At 39.9% G+C, this 20,758-nt stretch overlaps 1 protein-coding gene across 5 annotated transcripts in view; it reads right to left on the bottom strand.

Moving 5' to 3' along the window:
- Positions 1 to 20,758, bottom strand: part of Fas1 (fasciclin 1 Fas1 domain-containing) — a 526,663-nt gene that overhangs the window by 48,357 nt on the left and 457,548 nt on the right. For 3 of the 5 annotated variants that reach the window (XM_076523006.1, XM_076523009.1, XM_076523008.1), the window contains exon 8: positions 5,315 to 5,323. The exons of the other annotated variants lie outside the window; for them this stretch is intronic. In XM_076523006.1, coding sequence (XP_076379121.1) covers positions 5,315 to 5,323 — 9 coding nt within the window. The remainder of the gene's footprint in view (positions 1 to 5,314; positions 5,324 to 20,758) is intronic. 5 annotated transcript variants of the gene reach the window in all.

Genomic DNA, 20,758 nt, shown 5'->3' with positions numbered 1-20,758 from the left:
TTATTATCATCATCATCATTATTATTACCATTATGTTACCTTTTCCTTACATAGCAATTACATTTGCTACATTTGTTTCCGCATTTGTTGTCGTTGCTCTGACGTAAACAAACGGCAGACGGCATCAAGTGTCAAACTATCAAGGCAGGCCTCGAGCTTTGGGTCCGAAAAGATCGCCGGACGTGGTACGGCGAGGGTTAAGAGACAAAACAAATTGGCAAAATGAGGGACAGATGAGAGTTAGTCTTGATAAACCGCGTAAATTAATGAACTAAAATAGAGAGCGACTGAATCTCCGCGGAATAAATTCGCTTGTATTAACCGTTCTGGCTCCGTGGGATTGTCACGTGTCACGATTCCGCAAGTCAACATGTGAAAAAGATTCGGTAATTCAGTATTCCTCCACCGCAGTCTATTCAAGCATCATCGATCCTCATATTCTGAGCTCGTAATCGCACTGCACGATTCATCGTCCACCAAAAATTCAATGGACATTTGTCATCCATCGATGAAACGTAGTCCTGTGTTATCTTTTCACCGGCAGTGCACGAATCCCTTGCAAACTGCAACTTTCGTCTCGCAAAGACAGGATGAACCGTGTCCGAATCGGAACAATGTTCGAATCGAAGAATCCCGGGCCGATCGAGCCAAGCATTGTCCGTACACCGGTGTCTATCAGCGAGTACCGCGTGGTAAGAACAAAAAGATGCTATACGCGTACGTGTCGATTTGCATGGTGGAAAACGCGCGAGTAAAAACGGCCGGAAAAATCGCATCAGCATTGGCGACGCGGAAAAAAACGGGTGGAAAAAAGCGCGAATCCGGCGGGCGTGGCGAGCAAAAAGAACGACCCTGCGTGTATTGTGCCTGGTCTGGGTCTGGGTCTGCAGAAGGGGGTGCATGAGGCGGTGGGGGGGGGGGGGGCGAGGGCTGAAGCCGGGCGCAGGCGGAAAGGTGTAAAAGGGAGGCAATGGGTCGCATAAAAACGGCAGCTATGAAATGCAAAATCAGCGCATCGACGTGGCCGCGTTTTCCGCGCTCGCTTGTGCTCTCGAAATCGATACAGTGTCATTTTCGTCCTTTCGCCCAGGCCTGTTCTCAGCCGCCCCGGACTACTCGCGCGAGCGTGCGTGCGTACGTGCATGCGTGCGTGCAGGCGCGCGCGCCCGCAAGGTAGCAAGAGGGCACACGACAGGCATGGAAAGAAAGAAAATTGCAGGCACACACATCGAAAGCGTCCCGACAGCAGCTTGGCTAGCTGTTCGTAGCACGTACAGCGCTTTGCGTGTTCGCCGTGTATTATTCGTGTGTCGTGGCGTGCTTTGTCGACTCGTGCCGCTTCCGACCAAGTGTTCTGCACTGTTAGAGACTGAGAAATTGTTCTCTCGATGGTCTGTTTACCGGGCACTCTTTCTCTGCTGGATAGAATTTTTGATCGGCTTCTCTATATACACATGGCCGAATTACCAACAAGGGGGGATCTTTTTGGCTCGCGGTAGACGAGGTGGTGTGTTCATGTGATACCCTGTAGTTGTATGAAGTGTGTACTTGACTGCCTTGACTCCTTTACAATAAAGACAGATGCTTAAAGAGAGCATTACTCGAAGAAGCAAATATTATGGTAAATAAGACACACTCTCTCAAGGTCTCCTTCTTGGAATTTCAAGGCTTATTTTTTAATGATTATTTAAGGAGCCTTTATGATTATGTGGACGATATGACATTAGGTCAATGGATTGGCCTTGGACTGCAACTATTTCATCGGAATGATAAAAAGGTGCTCACCTTTGTGAAAAAAAACGATCGATCGATCGTCTTGAAAGATCGAGAAATGCGATCTTGAAGAAAATATTTGTTGTTTTTTTATGTAGCGTTTAGGATAACGAATGGACTAAATCTTCGACTCAAAATTTTAAAACAGTGTAGCTAGCTGTCCAATAATTTTAGAATTTTGTTCTTGCCAATTGATCTTCTAGTAGAAATTACGTTGTATTAATAAGTACCATCCTGTCTCAGTAAAATTTTTTATGTCTCGAAAATTACACAAAATTGGGAAACGAGGTCATTTGAAGTAACTTTTTCCGTAGTGCAAATGCAATCCGCGACTTTGTTTACGAGTTATTAACGAAAAGCACTGGCCAATGAGAGGCGAGCTCGCCTAGCGCTAGGCGGCCGAGCCGATCTGCGGAACTGTGCTTCGACCGCTCATTGGCCTGGATGTCTCGCGCCAGCTGATCTCGCCTCTCATTGGCCACTGTTTTTCGTTAATAATTCGTAAACAAAGCCGCGGATTGCATTTTTGCCAAGGAAAAAGTTACTTCAAATGACCTCAGGAATCATTCCTTTTCGGGTGTTAACATAATTATGAGACACCCTGTGTAATATCGACTGTGGTAGCCAAATCGGCTGCAATAAAACTTTAATTTCGTTTAAAAGGAAAATATTGCATTTTTATCAGTGCACGAGTATTAACCCTTTGCACTCAAAGCCATTTTAACTCTGAATTCAAAATAAATTTTCTGACCTATAGTATTTCTATTTTGTATGACTTAAGTGCATTTTATATGAAATTGAATATTATGACTAGTGAAGCAACTACGCTTTTAACAGCTTTTAAAATATAAACAAATTTGATAATGTTAAAATTATTTTGAAACGTGATATAGCAGTTTCAAGTGACGAATCGGGATCACCAGTGGAGTGCAAAGGCTTAATGCGATTATTGCAATCGATTTTCCGCTTTCAGTCGCTGTAGAATGAGTAGCAGAACGGATGTCAGACAGTTATGATGATACTAAATCCAATGTTGGAATCTATATTAAGACAGTTACGTTATTTTTTGAGATGTTACGTTTTCGGAGCTGGGATAGGAGCTATTCTAAAAATAATCATAGCAACGATGACTATTCTATTTCGATTTTGACTGGCATGGGTATGGAGGACTGGAATAACGTATATTGATTCAGATTATATATATATAATAGGAAATTATATATATATAATTTTTTTTTTTATTTTCCTATTATAACAGGAAAATAACTCCAATCCTTGCTCCGAAAACGTAACACTATAATCTTACCGATCTAAAATTAGTTTATACAGATTTGTGTTGAAAATCGTAGTACAAATCAAAACATAGTGATTTTACTTGTAAAAATACGTAGAAAATAGTGAAATTTTTTTTAACAGCACGTGTATATTTGGCTGCCTTTTTATACCAACGTGCAGGTGGTGCATCCAATAAAATGTAGAATACAATTTTTGTTTTCGGAGCAGCGTTCACATTCATCAAAAACAATGTTTCAAACGAAAATATCTTATATTATATATTATACATACATCTTTCACATTCTTTATTTGTTATTGAATGCAGCATAAGTTATTTTCGTTCATATTTAATCATAACTTGTCTACACTTAGATTGAAACTAGCCAAGTGTTTTATTTGTACACGACAAACGTTCAGATTTTATTTTCTTCAAGACAAGGTGGCAAATGAGAAAAGGTTATACAATCCTTTCGACCTATGTTTTTATATAAAATCGTCCACATCTCGATTGTACCGTGATTTTTCGTGTACCCTGTGTACCAATTTTCTGGTGAAATCAAGTTTTCCTCGTTGGAACCAATCTCTTGTGGATAGGATTACATTGAAATCACCTGCACAGATTTCGCAGACACCATTTTGACCAACAAGAATACGTAGAAACTAGATTTGACCGACACGAATATTCATCGACAGAAGAAATAAGCCAAAAAGTTTTTTCATTCTCAATGTGTTAACAGTTGAAGTTGAAAATGTGATCTTCGCGCCTTTGTCAGACTGTTCTGTTCTGTTAAATGTCGTGCTTTCGACGTTCAATTGTTAATATATCGAAAACGAAGCTTCGATCTACAATATGTGAGAATGCTCAACTCGCAATAAGTAGCTGCACATTTTTATTTGATTTTTATATCGTGTATAGATCCATGAATATATGATTCGATGGTCAAAAGGTTACTTTCACACATATTTATTGTTCAAAACTGTCGGCGAAACTTGTATAAACAATCTCAATATAGCGCGGGTTGAAAAAATGTGCACCCTCAATATTTTGGAGATAACGAAGCATTAAGTACATTAACGTTAATGTACTAATACATTATACCAATGTACCATAACATGTACTAGGTACATCGTATTAATGTACTTTATCTTCGCAGAAACTAATCTCCAAAAAGGATGACCGTGCAAATGCTTTTTCGACAGAGGAAAACACTGCAACAATATGAAATGTATATTTTCGAGAAGTTTTCTCAGTCAAGCATTGCAGATAAACTTACCATTGTTTATTACAATAGGTGTCCGAATAGCTTAGAGCGTGACTGTATTTACTTCATTGAGACTGTACAGAAAAATCGGATGACTGAATTTCTCTGAAAATTGTTGCTCACGCTCTACAACAACAGATGCGCATCACCTACAACGAACGATAAATTAATCTATCGGCAATGCTCGTCCGAAAAGTATTCCTAAAGATACGCATACTTTTCAGATTATTGCAACGTTTCCTCTTTTACAGTCAACGAGTACCGGCCACTTCCCGGTCGCTTTCCAGACACGAAAATGAATGAATATTCTTGCCGTGTTTGTCACTTATCTGCTACGGTTATCTGGTCACATAATGGGGATGAATTACCGCGGTAGTGAAATGACGAATACGGTACAAATATCGATTAAACTATCTGCAAAGCGGTCCGGGATATGGCTGTGTGGGTTGGTTCTTGACCAATATTAACTTTGCGGGCACGTTGCAGACAACTTCGAAAGAAACGCCAGAGCACACATATGCCCGGCAACCGTTCAGACCACCGCAGAACAATTTCTTGATCTCCAATGGGATCGACCGCGTGCGATCCGGGATTCGCGTGAACAGCACAAAAGGACGCGTGAACACGTCGGTGTGTACAAGCAGATGCACTAAATGGGCTAAGTTCGAGAATGAGCGAGAGAATGTTGCGTCGCATGTGTTGGAAGCGCATGATAGAGAAATAGGGCATGAAGAGAGGCAGACAGAGAATGAAATAGTCATGAGAGAAAGAGAAAGAGAGAGAGAGAGAGAGAGAGAGAGAGAGAGAGAATCGTGAATGATACATGTGGACATCGGTATAATATGAATGAATGATAATATTTATATATAGAGAGAGACATGTACATGTATATGTATATGTATATATCGAGACAGAGATAGACAGTGATAGAGACAGAGAGTGTGCGAGATAGAGAAGAGAAATGAAAGAGAAGAAAACTAGAGAAAAAGCTGGCGGCGAATTACCTTGAAGGACTGCACAGAGAAACCAGAAACCAGGGTTGGTCCGTAACATAAGAAGCGAACAGAAAACAGAAAAAAGGTAATCTTGTAATTAGGTAGTTCGCTGTAAGAGACACCTTTGTGGTATGACAACAGTTCGGTTTGTTTGTCGCAAATGATGGATCTGTGATTGGGGACTGGGTCTCACAGCTATAATTCCAATCGCCTCGATTCGGCGTTCTGTTCCGTTCTTTTTTCTTTTACTGTTCTGTTCTGTTCTGTTTTTGTTATGTTTTGTTTTGTTCCCGCGACACTCGCGTGTCCTCGATTAAACGGGATATTTCTGTTCGACCGGGTGCAGTTCGAAAAATAAACCTGGAGAACACGCGAACGTCGGTTGAACGCTGTCCGCAGAGACTCAAGCACTCGCGGGTGGTATATTTTTTTTCGGAAACAGGAAGAGGGGGTTGGGAGGTCTTCTCGTGCTTTTTCTGGTGAACGACAGGTCCAGTGTGTACTACGGGGTGCTGTAAAAATTCTTGCTAGATCAAAAGGCTGTGACAGTTGGTCTATATGTAGGTGGTGAAGTAATTGATTCTCGAGAATCAGTTGCCATACCTGTGGAACCGAGGGAATTCGCGTACTTCGTACCACGTTGCGACGGAAAGTGGCAAATAATTCTTCTCATTGCTACGAAATTCTTGTCAATATTGCATTCCATTTGGTCGCATGTTTGGTCGGATGAGATATAACGTAGCTGTCGGTTCCACAAATATCTCGTGTTCAAGTCTGTTTCATTTTCTAATTTCGTAGTATGCGTTGCCGTATTTGTGGATTGAACACGTTTAAAAATTGTAGAATGGGAACAGTACAGGTGGTGGAAGAATCATTATAGAAGCTAAATAACGGATGTCGAGTGTTCAGTCGCAATTCGTTTCGACGCTTGGATTTTTGTGACTCGGCGAAGAAAAAATGGAAACGATTTTATTTTCGTTTCGCAGCTAAATGGGCACGTTTACTTTTCGTTTCGGCGGCCTGGTAATTAATTGCCGCTTATGATTTCGTAGGTGTCAACGCCTCGGTTATATTTTGACGGTTGCAGCTATTGGGCATGTCCCGCAGATGCGTCCGGTATGTCAATCGCACGGGCCTACATGCCATAAACAAATGCGAGTGCACGCGTATCTGTGCACACGTGTGAGCCGCGCAAGTTTATTGGATATGTGACTAAAATTTCGTCACGTTAGTTACTACGAGAAATCTGTTGTTTGTGGCCAGAGTTTATTATGCCAGAAAAATTTAAAAACCAACGAGAACTAAAAAAGATTGCTATTGTTGGGACACTGTCTCGACTTACAACTGTGTTGATTGTTGATTCGCCGATTGATATATTTACAATGACTTGTGAATGAATCACCTAAAATGAGTGACCGTTCTAAAATAGGATTACTTGCGAAAGTTTCACTGCTTTAGTTATAGCATCATGTCGTAAGTGGTATCTAAATTTTCATTCCATAACTGAAGCTTTAACACGCCGGCGAACCATACATACTAATTTATAACGCAGACAATCTCGAAAACAATGTTCTTTGTATGTACGATTTTTAAAATGTATGTATATATTACATGTGCGAATGGGTCGTAATAAATTCATTTTTTAATAATTATATGATACATTATTTCGTATATTCCTATAAATTATTTATTATAGCATATTAATTAGAACTTTGTTATAATATGCGCTCCTAATGAAAACGGAAAATACAGTTTTGGGTTGAAGTTTAATTATCAATATTTCTCAACGTATACAACGTACACTAAATTCTCCCCCATTGTTCCTCAGCTTCGAAACAAAAATGGACAATTTGGGAAGAAGAGATGCGGATTACAGTTGTTGACAATCGGTGTCTATAAAAACGAGCTGCGAGACTCGAGTAATCGTATCTCCTTTTCCCAAATTGTTTATTTTTGTTTACAAGTTGAGGGATAATTGGAGATAATTTACTGTATATTCGTATTCATGAAGTTAAAATCATGACAAAGGTTAATTATTTCGGAGCTAACGAGCAAAAATAGTTTGTATTTTGAAATTTGCTCTGAAACGTCGGTTATACTTCAGGTACATCACGATCTATAATATTTGGTTAATGCATTCAGTTATACTGCTGAAAATGTACAGATGCCAGAATGAAATTCCAAATAGTACACATATTTCATTTCGCGTTATGGAAATTTTGGTTTGTATGTGATTTCATTAAATAATGTTCATGTATGCGAAAGTTCGCAAATAACTTTATAACTCTTGTGAGTTTATTACATACAACGGAATTTTATTCATTTAATATGAATAAATAATGACATAATCATAGGAATTTTACATTATTCATTTTATTACATTACAGATACACATTTATTTCCTGAATAATTTATAGTGTCTAGCACAAATGAGAGGAGACAGATTATTGTCTGCCTATATACTGATCTATTCTACTTATCACACAAAGCAGTAGTACGTTAGACTATCTAGTAATCATTTGTTGAATGTTTAACCCTAAAACTACAATCACAGACAAATGACTGATTTTAGATTACTTATCATACAATTATTGAAATTACAAAGATGCCTTTATTGGAATTTATTAAGCAAATTTCTATTTATGTATTTAGCACATATTATTACAAAATTCATTTATGGAATGAAACCTGTACACTTCTGAGAAATCTTATTTTCCTGCGCCAAATAATTTGTCCAATGCGAAAACATTAAGAGAATACTCTTACGTTATGATTTGACATCTGTCCAAGATCCATTGTGCTACCAGTAAAAGTGCATTAAACACCCAGTCCTACCACATATTCTTCCAGTTTTCTATTTTCTTACATTCCACAACTTTCGAATTCCGAAAATTCCTAATATATATGCTCGATCACGATCAGTCAATCAATTTGTTAAAGACCGAATTATTTATCTGAATTTATCTTCCTATGCAAAGTTCTCTCACCATCCATTTCAGCTCCTTCCGTCCGTTAAAGGTAAAATTACATTTCGAGCACGTTCGCGGTCTGCAGTCGAATCGTTATTATTCACGGAGTAAAAGTCGTTTCTCGAGTAATCGTCGGGGAGTAGCGTCAGGTGTGCGTTCCAGTTTCTTCGTAATCAAGGACGGTTCAGCGGATCGCACGTTATCAGTGCACGCGCGATTGCAAATTCATGCACGCTAACTGCCGAAGACAGGCGACCGGATCCGCTCCGTACGAATCAAATTTACTTTCGCGCCATTTAAGGAATCCAGAAGTTCGCGGAGTAATCGAGTAAGTTTCGCCACGATCGAAAACTTTTGACATGTTCGATACCCCGGAATTTTCGTCGTTCCGCTGAATCATTTATTTATTCTCTATGAAAGCTTTCATTTTTCAATTTTCTCGCATATTTTCCGCTCCATTAGAAACGCGACAAACCTAATTCTTGCCAAGTTACTCGTGGAGATTCTATTTGAAATAGGAAAAGCGTGTTCACAGCGCAACCTCCTTCGCAGCTGATATTTCTGCAAATTAAGTAGCCTATTCTCTGCGTTGGAACATACACAGCTATTACACAGAATTTCGTATGATATGTCTGAATTCTAAATTTTATACTCGTTGTTTCTAGCTTTAATAATTTTAGTGAATTAATATGTCGTGGTAGTTTTCATTTCCCACATTTTAACGATAAATTCGTAAAGTTCGCGGTTTACTCATAAGTAGTTCAAATATTCTTTTTATAATGAATAAAATAGAAGGAAGCTTTAATTTTTCTTAAATTTCTTCAATATTTTATATCGGTTTCACATCTATAATGTGCGTAATTGTAAAAAAGATCTTCAATAGATATTTAACATAATAGATATTTAACGTTAAGTTCCGACATTTTTTAATCGTCTGAAAATTGTTTGGCCTTAATTTGAAAAATGGACCGAGTGAAAAAAATCATGTATTTAAAAATTCAACCATGAAAATTACAATGCAAATTTTCTAATTTGTACGCATAAAATGTGCAGTTCGCTATGCACGCTTTTACATGTAGATTACACTGTAAATTAAATTTGAAATTTTCAAATAATTTCTTCTTATGAAATGTAATAGAATATAATATAGAAGGAAAGGGACAATTGAAATACGCTAAACATGGCAAAGAAATATTGCAAAATATATCCAAGAGAATTTTCACTTTAATTTTCATTTTAATAGTAATAATATCAAAATATAATCGAGGCTCAGATTGTGCAGAAAAATGGACAATTTGGAAAAAGGAGATACGATTACTTATTTATAGTTGTTGACAATCGGAAACCAGAAAACGAGCCGCGCTTTTATGTACAATCTGAGCTTCAATTAGGGAGAATTTACTGTTGTTACTTGCTTACAAAACTTGCGCGTTTGATTGAAATTCCCGGCAAGATAATCGAATATTCGAAAAACCAATTAACCCGACCGTTTCTCGTGGCCACTAGAAAAGAAGAATGGGGGAAAAATCTACGGGCGATCGCGACGCCAGTAAAAACAATGGGTTGCAAACGGGCCGAGCGTATTAACATTGTAACTCGTAATAACGGAATCGCGTCGTTCCACGGAATTGTTTTTATTAGATGGCCGAATGCGCGCGCGTTGCAACCGACAGGAACGAATGAACGGGGCCAAAGAAAGCCTTCAGGTGCACAGAGGCAACCAAGTCGCGGCATAATGCGCGGTTTATGCGATCCTCCTTTAATTATTTTGCCAGATGGTTCCGCGGGGATAAGGGAACGGTTTAAGCGGGGCTTTAAATGGCAGCCGGGAAATTTAAAAGGCCGTCGGATCGCAAGGTCGGCAATTTGCGTTGCCTCCGTCTTTTAATTGAAAGGTCGAAACGCGTTATTGCTTCTCCGACCGGCTGCTATTTATATCCCCGGCCATCCATCTTTTCTTTCTCACGGAAGCACGCGAAACCTTCGATTTCTTCTTGGTGGGCCGCCGCGGTCTTACAATGCCGCGCAAACTCGTTATCGGGTCGTTGTAAAAACTATTGCGTTCGATCATTGTATCGTAAATTTTACAAAACGGAATCTCGATTATTGAACCGTCGGCCACTTTTAACTACGATCTGCCGTTTTCTTTCTGCAGAGAATTTGATCTCTGTCGTGATCGATACATATGAACATTCATCGAAGCAATCAATCTACAGCCTTGGACAAATGTATGTGAATTTCTTTTAATGCGAAACAACTTTTATTTTCAAATTGAACCAAACGAGTTGAATTTTTCTTAGGTGTTAGCAAGACTAGACAATGTGTAAAAAAAAGAAAAAGAAAATGTTTGGAAAAACAGCATTTGGATGGGATGACAAAAAGTATTTGCGAAATCACATCCTTTCAACTTGTTGATCCGAGCTTAAAACGATCATCGTAGTGTTGGGTACGAAGAAAATACTTCGTAAAAAAAACTTTCGTAATTACTTTCTGAATTTCTCATCTCTTGTGTAAAAAGTTATCCTGTTCTGTCAATAATTTGTCCGCTAAACATGCAATTACGATCAGTACCGTAAAATTAAACTTCAATCTAAACTTTTATAACCGTCGATATTCAAGCCCCAGCAAAGCTTGTACAACGTATAATTAACATCGGCATTACGAACTACAATCTAGCATAATCAGGATTAAACTGCACTCCGCAATGAAAATCACCTGAAAATCATCTGAAAATACTGTTTGGAAGCCGGATCATCGAAGTTCTTCTTGCTCACGAACAGATTAGAGAAGTTGAAATAGTTTTCGATTACTGGCTCCCTTAAAAAAATCCGTTCGGAAGCTTGAGAGTTGCGCAAGAAAGGAATTCAGAACGATGCGCGAAGGACGGCAGTCTTTGCACGTTCAGAAATAAGAAACTTTTCATGATCTCTCGTGAAACTACGCTCATCCTACCTAGCTCACGTTTTTTTTTCACCGTTCGCCTAAGAGCATGGCTTAAAGATTTTATTTCGACGAGGACCTGTCACCGCCTGTCCGGACTGTCCCGAACGAAAATGCGAAGGGACTTGGAATTTCTTATTCTCGGGCGCAACGGCTTGTTTTACGGTGTACATGCTCCTGGTCTGTTTAAAGACTCCGTTCTGGAGAAGTTGGGACGTATTGAGACGTGTTCGAAATACGAATAACGTGATCCTATAGACAGCTGTAATACAGAGCGAGCATGATACAACCCTTTGGAGCCTGGAAACATTTTTACGTTTCTTTCCGTCAACTAGATGTTTGAAAGAAAATCAGTAATGAAAATTTTCTAGAACGGTTACTCATTTCTTAGTTATAGTGCTCGATTAAATCTTTACTAATTTGTACAGTAAACAGTGTCGCTTTAGATCGATGTAATTTATTTTACATGCGAAACGGATTTGGATATAATAAAGAATTCAGATATTAGAAGCTCGCATAATCGAGATTTTACTTTATTTGATTTCTTCGAAGGCATTTACCAACGAGAGAATCGTGTAATTTCTTATTTCGAGGTTGTCACTATCCAGAATTTTCTACAGTGTTCAATAACATTGTACTTAACATATGTTTTTACGCCTCAGATGTAAATCCGAAAACTGTTCAGTGAATAGCGCTAGAATTATTGTTGCAGTTAAATTGATATTCTGAATAAAATTGTTCCTATTTTCTGGTAGAAGCTTTATTAATATGAAGAGAAGAGAAATATGCGTTAAATATTTTGTTGCAAGTTTCATGTTACATTGAAAATCCATAAACACCTGCATGTCTCACTACGTGTCTCACTACGGTTCCTTGTAAATAGATTTAAAATCATCTTCATTGAAGTCTGAATCTCGTTGCAAACGTGTAACGTGACTAATTTAGCAGATCTTCACTGAGGTTTGCAATTTTTTCGTAGTCGGCTCACACGTGTGCACTACAAATGTGTAAAGTCCGTAGGCTAGTTATGGTTATGAAATACGATTTACGAAATACGAACAATTTAAACGTTTGTCACAAGGTTTCAATATTCGAACGAAACTCTATCGTTGTTGCATGTTCTTTGAGTTGAAAGACTTTGTTTCTTTCCAAAGAATTTGTTCGTCCAAGGGGCATCGGTATCCACTGAATTATTGAAACACCGAGCCTATAGCTCGGAAATAGCCTAAACGTGATACGAAAACGAAACGGACAGGCTTCTTAAGCTTGAACGTTGAAAATGCGGGCGTTGACGTCACGAACATGTAAGCTTCAATTATTTAAAATCGTTTGAAAAGTAAACCAAACCCTGGGATCAGAGGCTGATTTAGATTGAAAAGTAATAGACGCAAAAATAGTACAACGCTAGACATTCTTTTATTGGATATTCAAAGCTCGGTAGAAAAACGATCCAATAGGAACTGCAACAACATCAGGTTGGAATACGCGAAACGCTATTCATGGAAGTTTGCTTTAATGGAAAACTTCTATGTGTTTGTTTCAAATTGCAAGCAGTTTACGCATGTGTAAAAAATTATTGCGAATGGCGGAATAAACTGTTAGGGAACTAAAGTACATCAGCGTACTCTGTACACGAGCTAATATTTGCCCACAGGATTGTAAGTTCTGTTTGGTTATGTATTTAAACTTTTTTAATAAAATATCTTCATTCCGGTCGATATATCGGCGAAAGCTATTGTGAAAAAGTTCGTTCGGTTGGAAAATGTTAATAAAAAGACCCTCGGATACCGAACGAGATGGGAAACGTCATTGTACATAGAACAACATAATAGCTGTCCATTAAATGGAATATTTCCATGGGATTTTGTCGGTAAAAATCGATTTTGTTTTCACGTTGCTTCGGTCTGCCGGATTATTGCTAAATTTCAATGAATGCACTTTATAATCCATAAATATCACGAGGACCGTACGCGCGAATATAATTTATTCGCAGAATTTGTCCGATGAAAAGATCGCTCGACGTTTCCGATAATTCCGGCGATTATTCCGACGAAAAGGATGAAATTGTTACTTAGAAAAATATTTAACCCGTTTTATGATTCGGTTCGGCTGCGATCTCGGCGGCTACATCGAGCAACGAACAATTCCCTAAAATATAACATCGGCCCACTCTTTTCGACCTCCTCCGCCGTAAATCAGTCGGAAATTCGGCTTTGTCCGGATCACAATGCACCGGTCTCGCGCAAGATCGATCAATGGTTTATCGTCCCCTGTAAATTTTGGCCATCACGAAATTATTAATGCGCCGTTTTATGGACGAAATCGTATTTCTTGGAATCGCTTCTGGGGCTATTCGGCTGCGACGTCGTTCGTCCTCGGCGGCGTCGTGTACGCCAATGCTAGAACCTCTCATCCTGTTAATGCTCGCATCGTCGAACATCTTGCGACTGGTTACACTCGGCTTCCGTTAATTAAAATCGATGTATATACAAATACATACGACGAGAGGGCCACGCAATGCCTCAACAGCCTCGCGGCTAATGCACAAATAGAGGGGAGCGGGGGGTAGGGGGGTTGAGGGGTCGCTTTCGAACTCGTTAAAGTATACAAGCGTAACTCCGGAATTGTCTAGAGACTAGAAGCTGCTCGAGAAAACAGGCCGCTATAATACAAGTGGTACCGTCCAAAAAGTATTATGGTAAGCAAAAATGGGAAGCGATAGTATTCGTCATTTTAATTTTCATCTTTATTTTACTTGCTTGAAAGTCTCTTTGAAAATAAGGGGATCGGACTCGAAACCGGTGATTATGTGTACTGAGAAATCTCGTATGTATCTATATACAAGTGTACTGTAACTGTGTTTTCATTTCATACATCGTTATTCTTGCGCATGGAAACACGAAGGAGCATCGTCGCATTCCCCGCCGTGCACATGTTCGGAAATGAGTTACCCGGCTACGCTCCTGTAAATATCGAGGAAAAATTTTAACCGTGCGTCAGACCAGCGAAGCAGAATATTTTTGGATGCTGCGAGCCTCGTCCCGTGATTTATACCTACATATTTTCCCCGGAACGACTTTGCATCGTGCAATCCTTTTTTTTCCGTTTTGCAGAACATTGAACGTTCAGCGTTATCAGACGAAACATTTTGTAATTTATTTTTAAGATACGGGTCTTAAATTGTCATCTTTATTACTAATGTATAATACTCTCGAAGCTGCTGCGACGATCGAAATTGGAGCGCAACTGTTGTAATCATTGAATAAATCACGACTGAAACAGTTTTGTCTCTAAGACCTAAACTACCTTTGATAGTGCAACAACATGCGTTGACGTCCTCCTTAAAGTATCCGATCGTAAATCCGAATATGCAAACCATTGCAACCGTTCTTGGAATCACTGCATGCAGTAAGAAATCTCGAAAATGTGATCAAATCTGTAGTTCTTGTGAATGTTAAACTGAGGAAGTTCGAGCAGATTTTGTACGAGTTCGGAGATTGATTAGAAATTCGAGATTTAAGAGGAGAAACAGTTTTCGGAGCAAAGAACAGAACAAGCAAATTTGGAGTTGTTCAAAGAATCTCTGCTCGAAAAATGTACGATCTTTTCTAAAACTGAAGGAAATACGATTTCGGTATTGGATACGTGTAAACAAAATTGTTCACTTGATCGGAATTGCAAGTAATGCGTTTTTAATTAATTTAGATTCTTCATTTAGATTCTTGAGTTGATATTGGCATAATTATGCAGAGTGTATTTTAAAAATTGACTGTAAAAGTTCGGATAAGAAGTTGTAAAAACTCGAACTCCAATTTTCATGAAATCACATAACGAGTTTCTCTAACAACGGGAAAGTTCTTTCGAGTGGATATTATACATTAATAGAAACGGTGTTTATAAGTGGCAAATTATTGAAAGCGCTGCGCGGTGCCACGAACGTCACAGTTCTCCGAAACGATTATACTTTACGCAAGTTCAATGTTCGCGATAAAAGAGTGAAACGGGTCACGCGAGGTTGGCGATCGAGCCTCGATAAAGCGAAATGATCGATTCCAGGCGACTCCTCTTTGAAAATTCTCGACGCTAAATCGACCGACGATTTTCTTTTCGTGTTTCCATGGCCTTCGGCAACCACCGGAAGTCAATGTATGATCGTGTGGGCGCACGTGTGGAACGTGTCCCTCGTTCAAAGATGCATGAACGAGAAGGCAAGAGAGCACAGTCGGTGGTGGAAGGGGCGAGGGTGAAAAAATCTAACAGAGACAGGGTGAATATTGCGAGCAGAGGCGAGAGATCTGCGGTGAGACAGACGAGGCGGTGCAGTGACGGCAGAACACGGGTTTCTGTGCTGCCCTACACACCAAATCGGTACTGTGTCTTAGCTGTCTTTCGTATATATATATTTTTTTTATTTTTTTCTGAGTTTTTTCTGCTTGTCTCGTTCTCAGTGTCGATTTGAGTGAACCTGAAAGTAAGTGGTTAGTACGGTGCCTCCTGAAGCGATCATGCTGTTCACAAACGTTCTACATTTTAACGAAAGAAAATATTTGTACACCTTAGATACAGAGGATTAACTTTAGGGCTAGGATCGTGTCTGATGTATATGTACTATTGCATATAATTTCATAATAATATTGAAGATTTTTGTGCCGCTCTGCGCGAGGAACTCTTGTCACGAGAGAAATATACTTTCAATCACATGTCTTAATAAAATGTCCCAAGTATAGTCCTCACGCGACAAGAAAGCACTTTTGTGTTTACATTCCCCCTATTACTAGCTGCTCCACTGCCGCAACTATCGGTCGCTATTGGCCGAAAACGGTGACGAACGTCGACAGCGGTCGCTGGCCATCGATAGTTGCGACAGTGGGGCAGTTAGCAAGAGGGGGAATGTAAACACGACGGTGTCTTCTTGTCGCGCGAGGACTATACTTAGTTCCGATTAACAGATTTAAGTTAGAAACAACATTTTATAATTGCACATCATTCTTGGAGGACTTGTTTTTTAGTAACAATACAAATTTGATTTCCTCAAATTTTTCACGAAGACGACAGCATCACGGAATTTCGTTTAAAAGACTCACCTTCGATCAGATGCAAATTCGACGTTAATACAGTGCACGCTGTCGAGAATATCGCTCTGAAGACTTCCAGCAGAATTTACCTTTTTTGCAAATCAATTATACTTTGTCGGCGCTAAGTTAAGCCAGTATAAAATTTTGTTTACACTTGCTGAGTAATATTACGTTTTCGTAGGTATTATGACTGAAGTTATGCTTTGGCTACAATTGAAGCGGATAATATTTTGTATTTATGACTTAACTTTTGTACGCGCGCGCGCGTTAGTCAGTTGAAACAATTAAACAGTTAAAATCTCCTGAAGCTCGCTTAGAAGGACGACCTTGAAAGCGTACATAAAGATCGAGAACATTGAAAGTAGATCCTCCAAACAGCCTTGTTGTCAATGAATGTAAACAACATATATAACCGACTCGATCCTCGCCCCAAATTTGGCACTGTTCGATTCAACGATTGTGAAAGCGACATCCTAATTATCAAGAGCGATGATCATTTCAGAAGGCATCACAGGGCACAAATATGTATACAACACAGAACGGGCCGTGATTGGATCAAAGAACGATCGGAAAACTGAGATACATGTAGCCGTGGACTCCTTTGATTCAACGTCAGGCCCGAGAGGATTTGGTGCAGACAGTAGGCGAGACGTGCCGAGGATCATTGCTGAAGAACAATCGATATATCGCATGTGACGACAGCTGTCTCGTAAACATTCCATTGCTGTCCTGTGTAAAACGGTTTGCATATGTATATCCACATATATACAATATCTATGCATATAAAATATGTATATATATATAATATATATATGTAAATATATACATATATGTGTATACATACACGATCATAAATACATCCATATATGTCGTACATGACACGTGTTATGATCACGCGTGACAGTTCGCCGCGGCTCAGATAACGATCTCTGTACATGTGATTTCTATCAGGAAACGAATGTGTATGGACAATCGATGACGAAACGACGACAGTCAAACGGTGGAATTGGATCGTCGTTCTTGAAGGGAACGTCTCTCTATTTCACATTCAATGTGAAAACAGTTGACACCGGATTTCGCCATTGTTTAAATATGCTTAATCTCATTTATAATAGTCGTGAAAAGCTTTATACATATTACGGTCGTTCCCCTCAAGAATCTGTTTCCAATCTCGTGACGGTGAATGAGCGTATGGAATGCCTTAAAGCTAATATCATTTGTAGTATTCGTCAATTATTGATCTTGATCTTGAGGTAAGTTACGGACGAGCGCGTCGATTAATTTTAACAGAGTCGAGCTCGAAAAACAGTTTTGCGTTCATAAGATCCTTTGCGTTCGTTGTTTTCTCGCTAACAATGCATAAGACAGTGCACCGAAACGCTGAAGGTAGAAGCATGCGATTATACATATTCTGAAATTAAAGAGAAAAGAAAAGGATCGTTTGCTTGTAATAAATTTATTCAGCAAAGCAATTAATTATTGTTCCAAGGTGGCAGACGGCTAAATACGTACAACACACGATAGTGTTCAAGGTGAACAAAATTCTTCCATCATCCTGCAATAGTACGGAATGATTTTCTAACAAATAATTAGGCACGCAGGAAAGTCATAGCAGAAACTGATTATGCAGAATCCAGGAAGCCGCGCATTTGGCATTCCTAAAATTTCAGTGAACCAGTCGTTCTGCAAATTAAATTTCGCCGCGGCATCATGCTCATCTAATATTCTACATATGTAAGTACCTCGACAGAAACTCGATAATCCGCACATTTCCCGGAGAAGTCGGATTCGCTATTGTGAAAGTCAATGCGAACGATGTCTGCTCGAAAAGTAAAAATCGGAAAGGAGAAAGTAAAAATTCACTGGAACAACCGAGGGGACGCGGTAGGGACCCATAAAATAGATAATAAAACGTTCGACGAAACTCTGCCGTGAATGAAAGTGAAAAATCGGACAGATAACGATTAACCGGGGCCGTATTGTCCCGTGCCAGGAAGAATGATAGATTAACAACATTTCGCGCAACATTTCGCCGATAACAATGGCCAACACGCAGTACGCGCTACGATTTGCGGGCAACAGTCCATCAAATTTCGCACACTAACGATTACCCCATTCAGTTTGACTGATGCGGCCTCCGTGGCCGCGTAACATGTGTCAAAATATATGTACACAACCGTCGCAACAACTGGCAGTGATTACACGTCCGCGTTGCATTACATCGTATCTGTACAACGGCCAGATCCTTTGACGGTTGCCGCGTGTCGTTCCGCGTGGCGTGTCACGTTCAGAGTGTACGAACACATTCAAACACCGAATACTAATGCGGCCGTAATGCATCGTGCACACTGAATTCATAACTCACGTCGCGATGAAATGGGAACAACATCTTGAGAACAATTCGGAAGACAGCGTGCTTCACGCGCTAGAATTTTCAAAGTTCTACACCTAATAATGGAGTTTCTTTTATAGCGAATTACAGTAATTTCTCCCGGAAATGCCAAATTTCGGGTTGCTGTGAATTTCCCTGTGCCGGTTCTACGTCTGTGCGATTTATTACTACGTCGAGGTTAACAGTCGACGGAGTCGGTCAAGCCTGGGATGCGACACGCGATCCGATTTCCCGGAAGACAATGTAAAATGGTCTGTTTGACTGTGAGTCAGGTAAGAAAAACCGCGGAGCTACAAGGTACAGTAATGTCTCTCTAATTGACGCTCAGATTGTCCAAAAAAATGGACAATTAGCGAAGAGGCGATACGATTGTTCGAGCCTTGAGGCTCGTTTTTTATGGTTATCGATTGTCAACAATTATAAAAACGAGCTGCAAGGCTCGAATAATCGTATCTCCTCTTCGCAAATTGTCTATTTTTGTGAACAATCTGAGCGTCAATTAGAGAGATATTACTGTACGTGGTAGGTACAGTAATTTCTCCCTAATTCGCGCTCAGATTACGCACAAAAATGGACAATATGGGAAGAGTAGATACGATTATTCGAGCCTTGCGTCTCGTTTTTATAGTTGGTTGACAATCGGTAGCTATAAAAACGAGCCGCAAGGCTTTTTCACGCGTTCTCGTTACTGATTCTTTCCACCAACAATTTTGTCCAATTATCATTGTGTTCGGTATTTGGTTTGAATATCGACAATTTCTTGAAAACTGAATGCCGAGTTTGCGAAAACCCAACGGCACACACATTTTGGCGGAAAAACAAACTCTCGATTTGTCTGATCGAACGCTTTCTGCCAGGGGTGTGGTAGATGCGTATTTTTCAGCCGGCTCCTTAACGATTTTACGGGTGGCACCCAGGTCCCCTAAATTGTTCGCGAATGTCGTTTCAACGGCACCAGTTTGCGACGACAGAGCATTAGGGCCGGTTTACAAGATAAGCGGGGCCGTACGCATTCCGCGGTACGGAAGAGCCACGAACCGAGCGAAAAGCAGGGAAAAGAGCGCGAGCTCGTAAAGATTCTATCCGGCACGACATGGTGACGCCCGGCTCGATCGTAATGATCCCAATCTCGCTCTGGTTCGCGGGCGTTACACCACTACCAGGCCTGCGTAGGGCGCGCGATAATGTGACCGGTGGTTGTATATTGTCCCGGCGGTTAGTCACTTTCATTAACAGTAACGGTTTATTCGTTGGGTAATCCGTTTCCCTGTCCCTTCTTCGCTCAGCTGAGTTCCGTCGCGCAGTCTACGGGCGCCGTCGTTCTCGCTGAGATCGTGTGTACCTTTGTGCTTCCTTCCTAAATCGGATTACAGACTTCTGTCGCGCCTCGTGTGTACTGCAAAAACGAGTTAATAGCAACGACGAGCTAACATTCTTGCCCCCGATTCCCCTAGAGTGCGTCTAAATCCGGCATTCGCTCCCCTCAACTTCGTATCCCGTCGCGATGGGATCGTTAGGCGACACCGTAGACCAGAAATGGGCGCGGCTGCAATCGATCTGCCCTATCTCTTTTAATTTTTTAATAGCTTAAACCCTTGGGATTCCAAGATATTGATACGTAATGTGTTTCTTGTGCCACTGCGCACGTTGTTTAATAGTGTACAAATACTGTTCAACTCATTGCACTATGATCTCTACCAAATACAACGTCCTTGTTCTTAATAATTGATCCTAATGGAACAAGACAATTTTTGTTACACGTATGTCTTGATCTATTTTTATTTCTCAATTTTGACAGAATAAGAATCAAATCTTATTTCGATTTAGAAGAAATGAATAATTTTCATATCTAGTCGATATTATGTATGAAGTCTTCATCACGAGTCTGACACGTTGTTAATAGTGTCACGGGTTAACACTTTAATGGCCGCACACTCAACACGTGTGTGATGCCTTAACCCTTTGCATTCGAGTGGTGACTCTGAGGCATCACTAAAATTGTTACATCACGTTCCAAGATAATTTTTATATTATCAAAGTTTAGATGTAAAAAATGGTTAAAAGTCTAACTGTTGTA

Source organism: Megalopta genalis, chromosome 6 (genome assembly GCF_051020955.1).
Source record: "Megalopta genalis isolate 19385.01 chromosome 6, iyMegGena1_principal, whole genome shotgun sequence".
Taxonomy (NCBI): Eukaryota; Metazoa; Arthropoda; class Insecta; order Hymenoptera; family Halictidae; genus Megalopta; species Megalopta genalis.
Note: the sequence above shows the minus strand (reverse complement) of the source record. Positions and strands in the feature narration are given on the sequence as shown.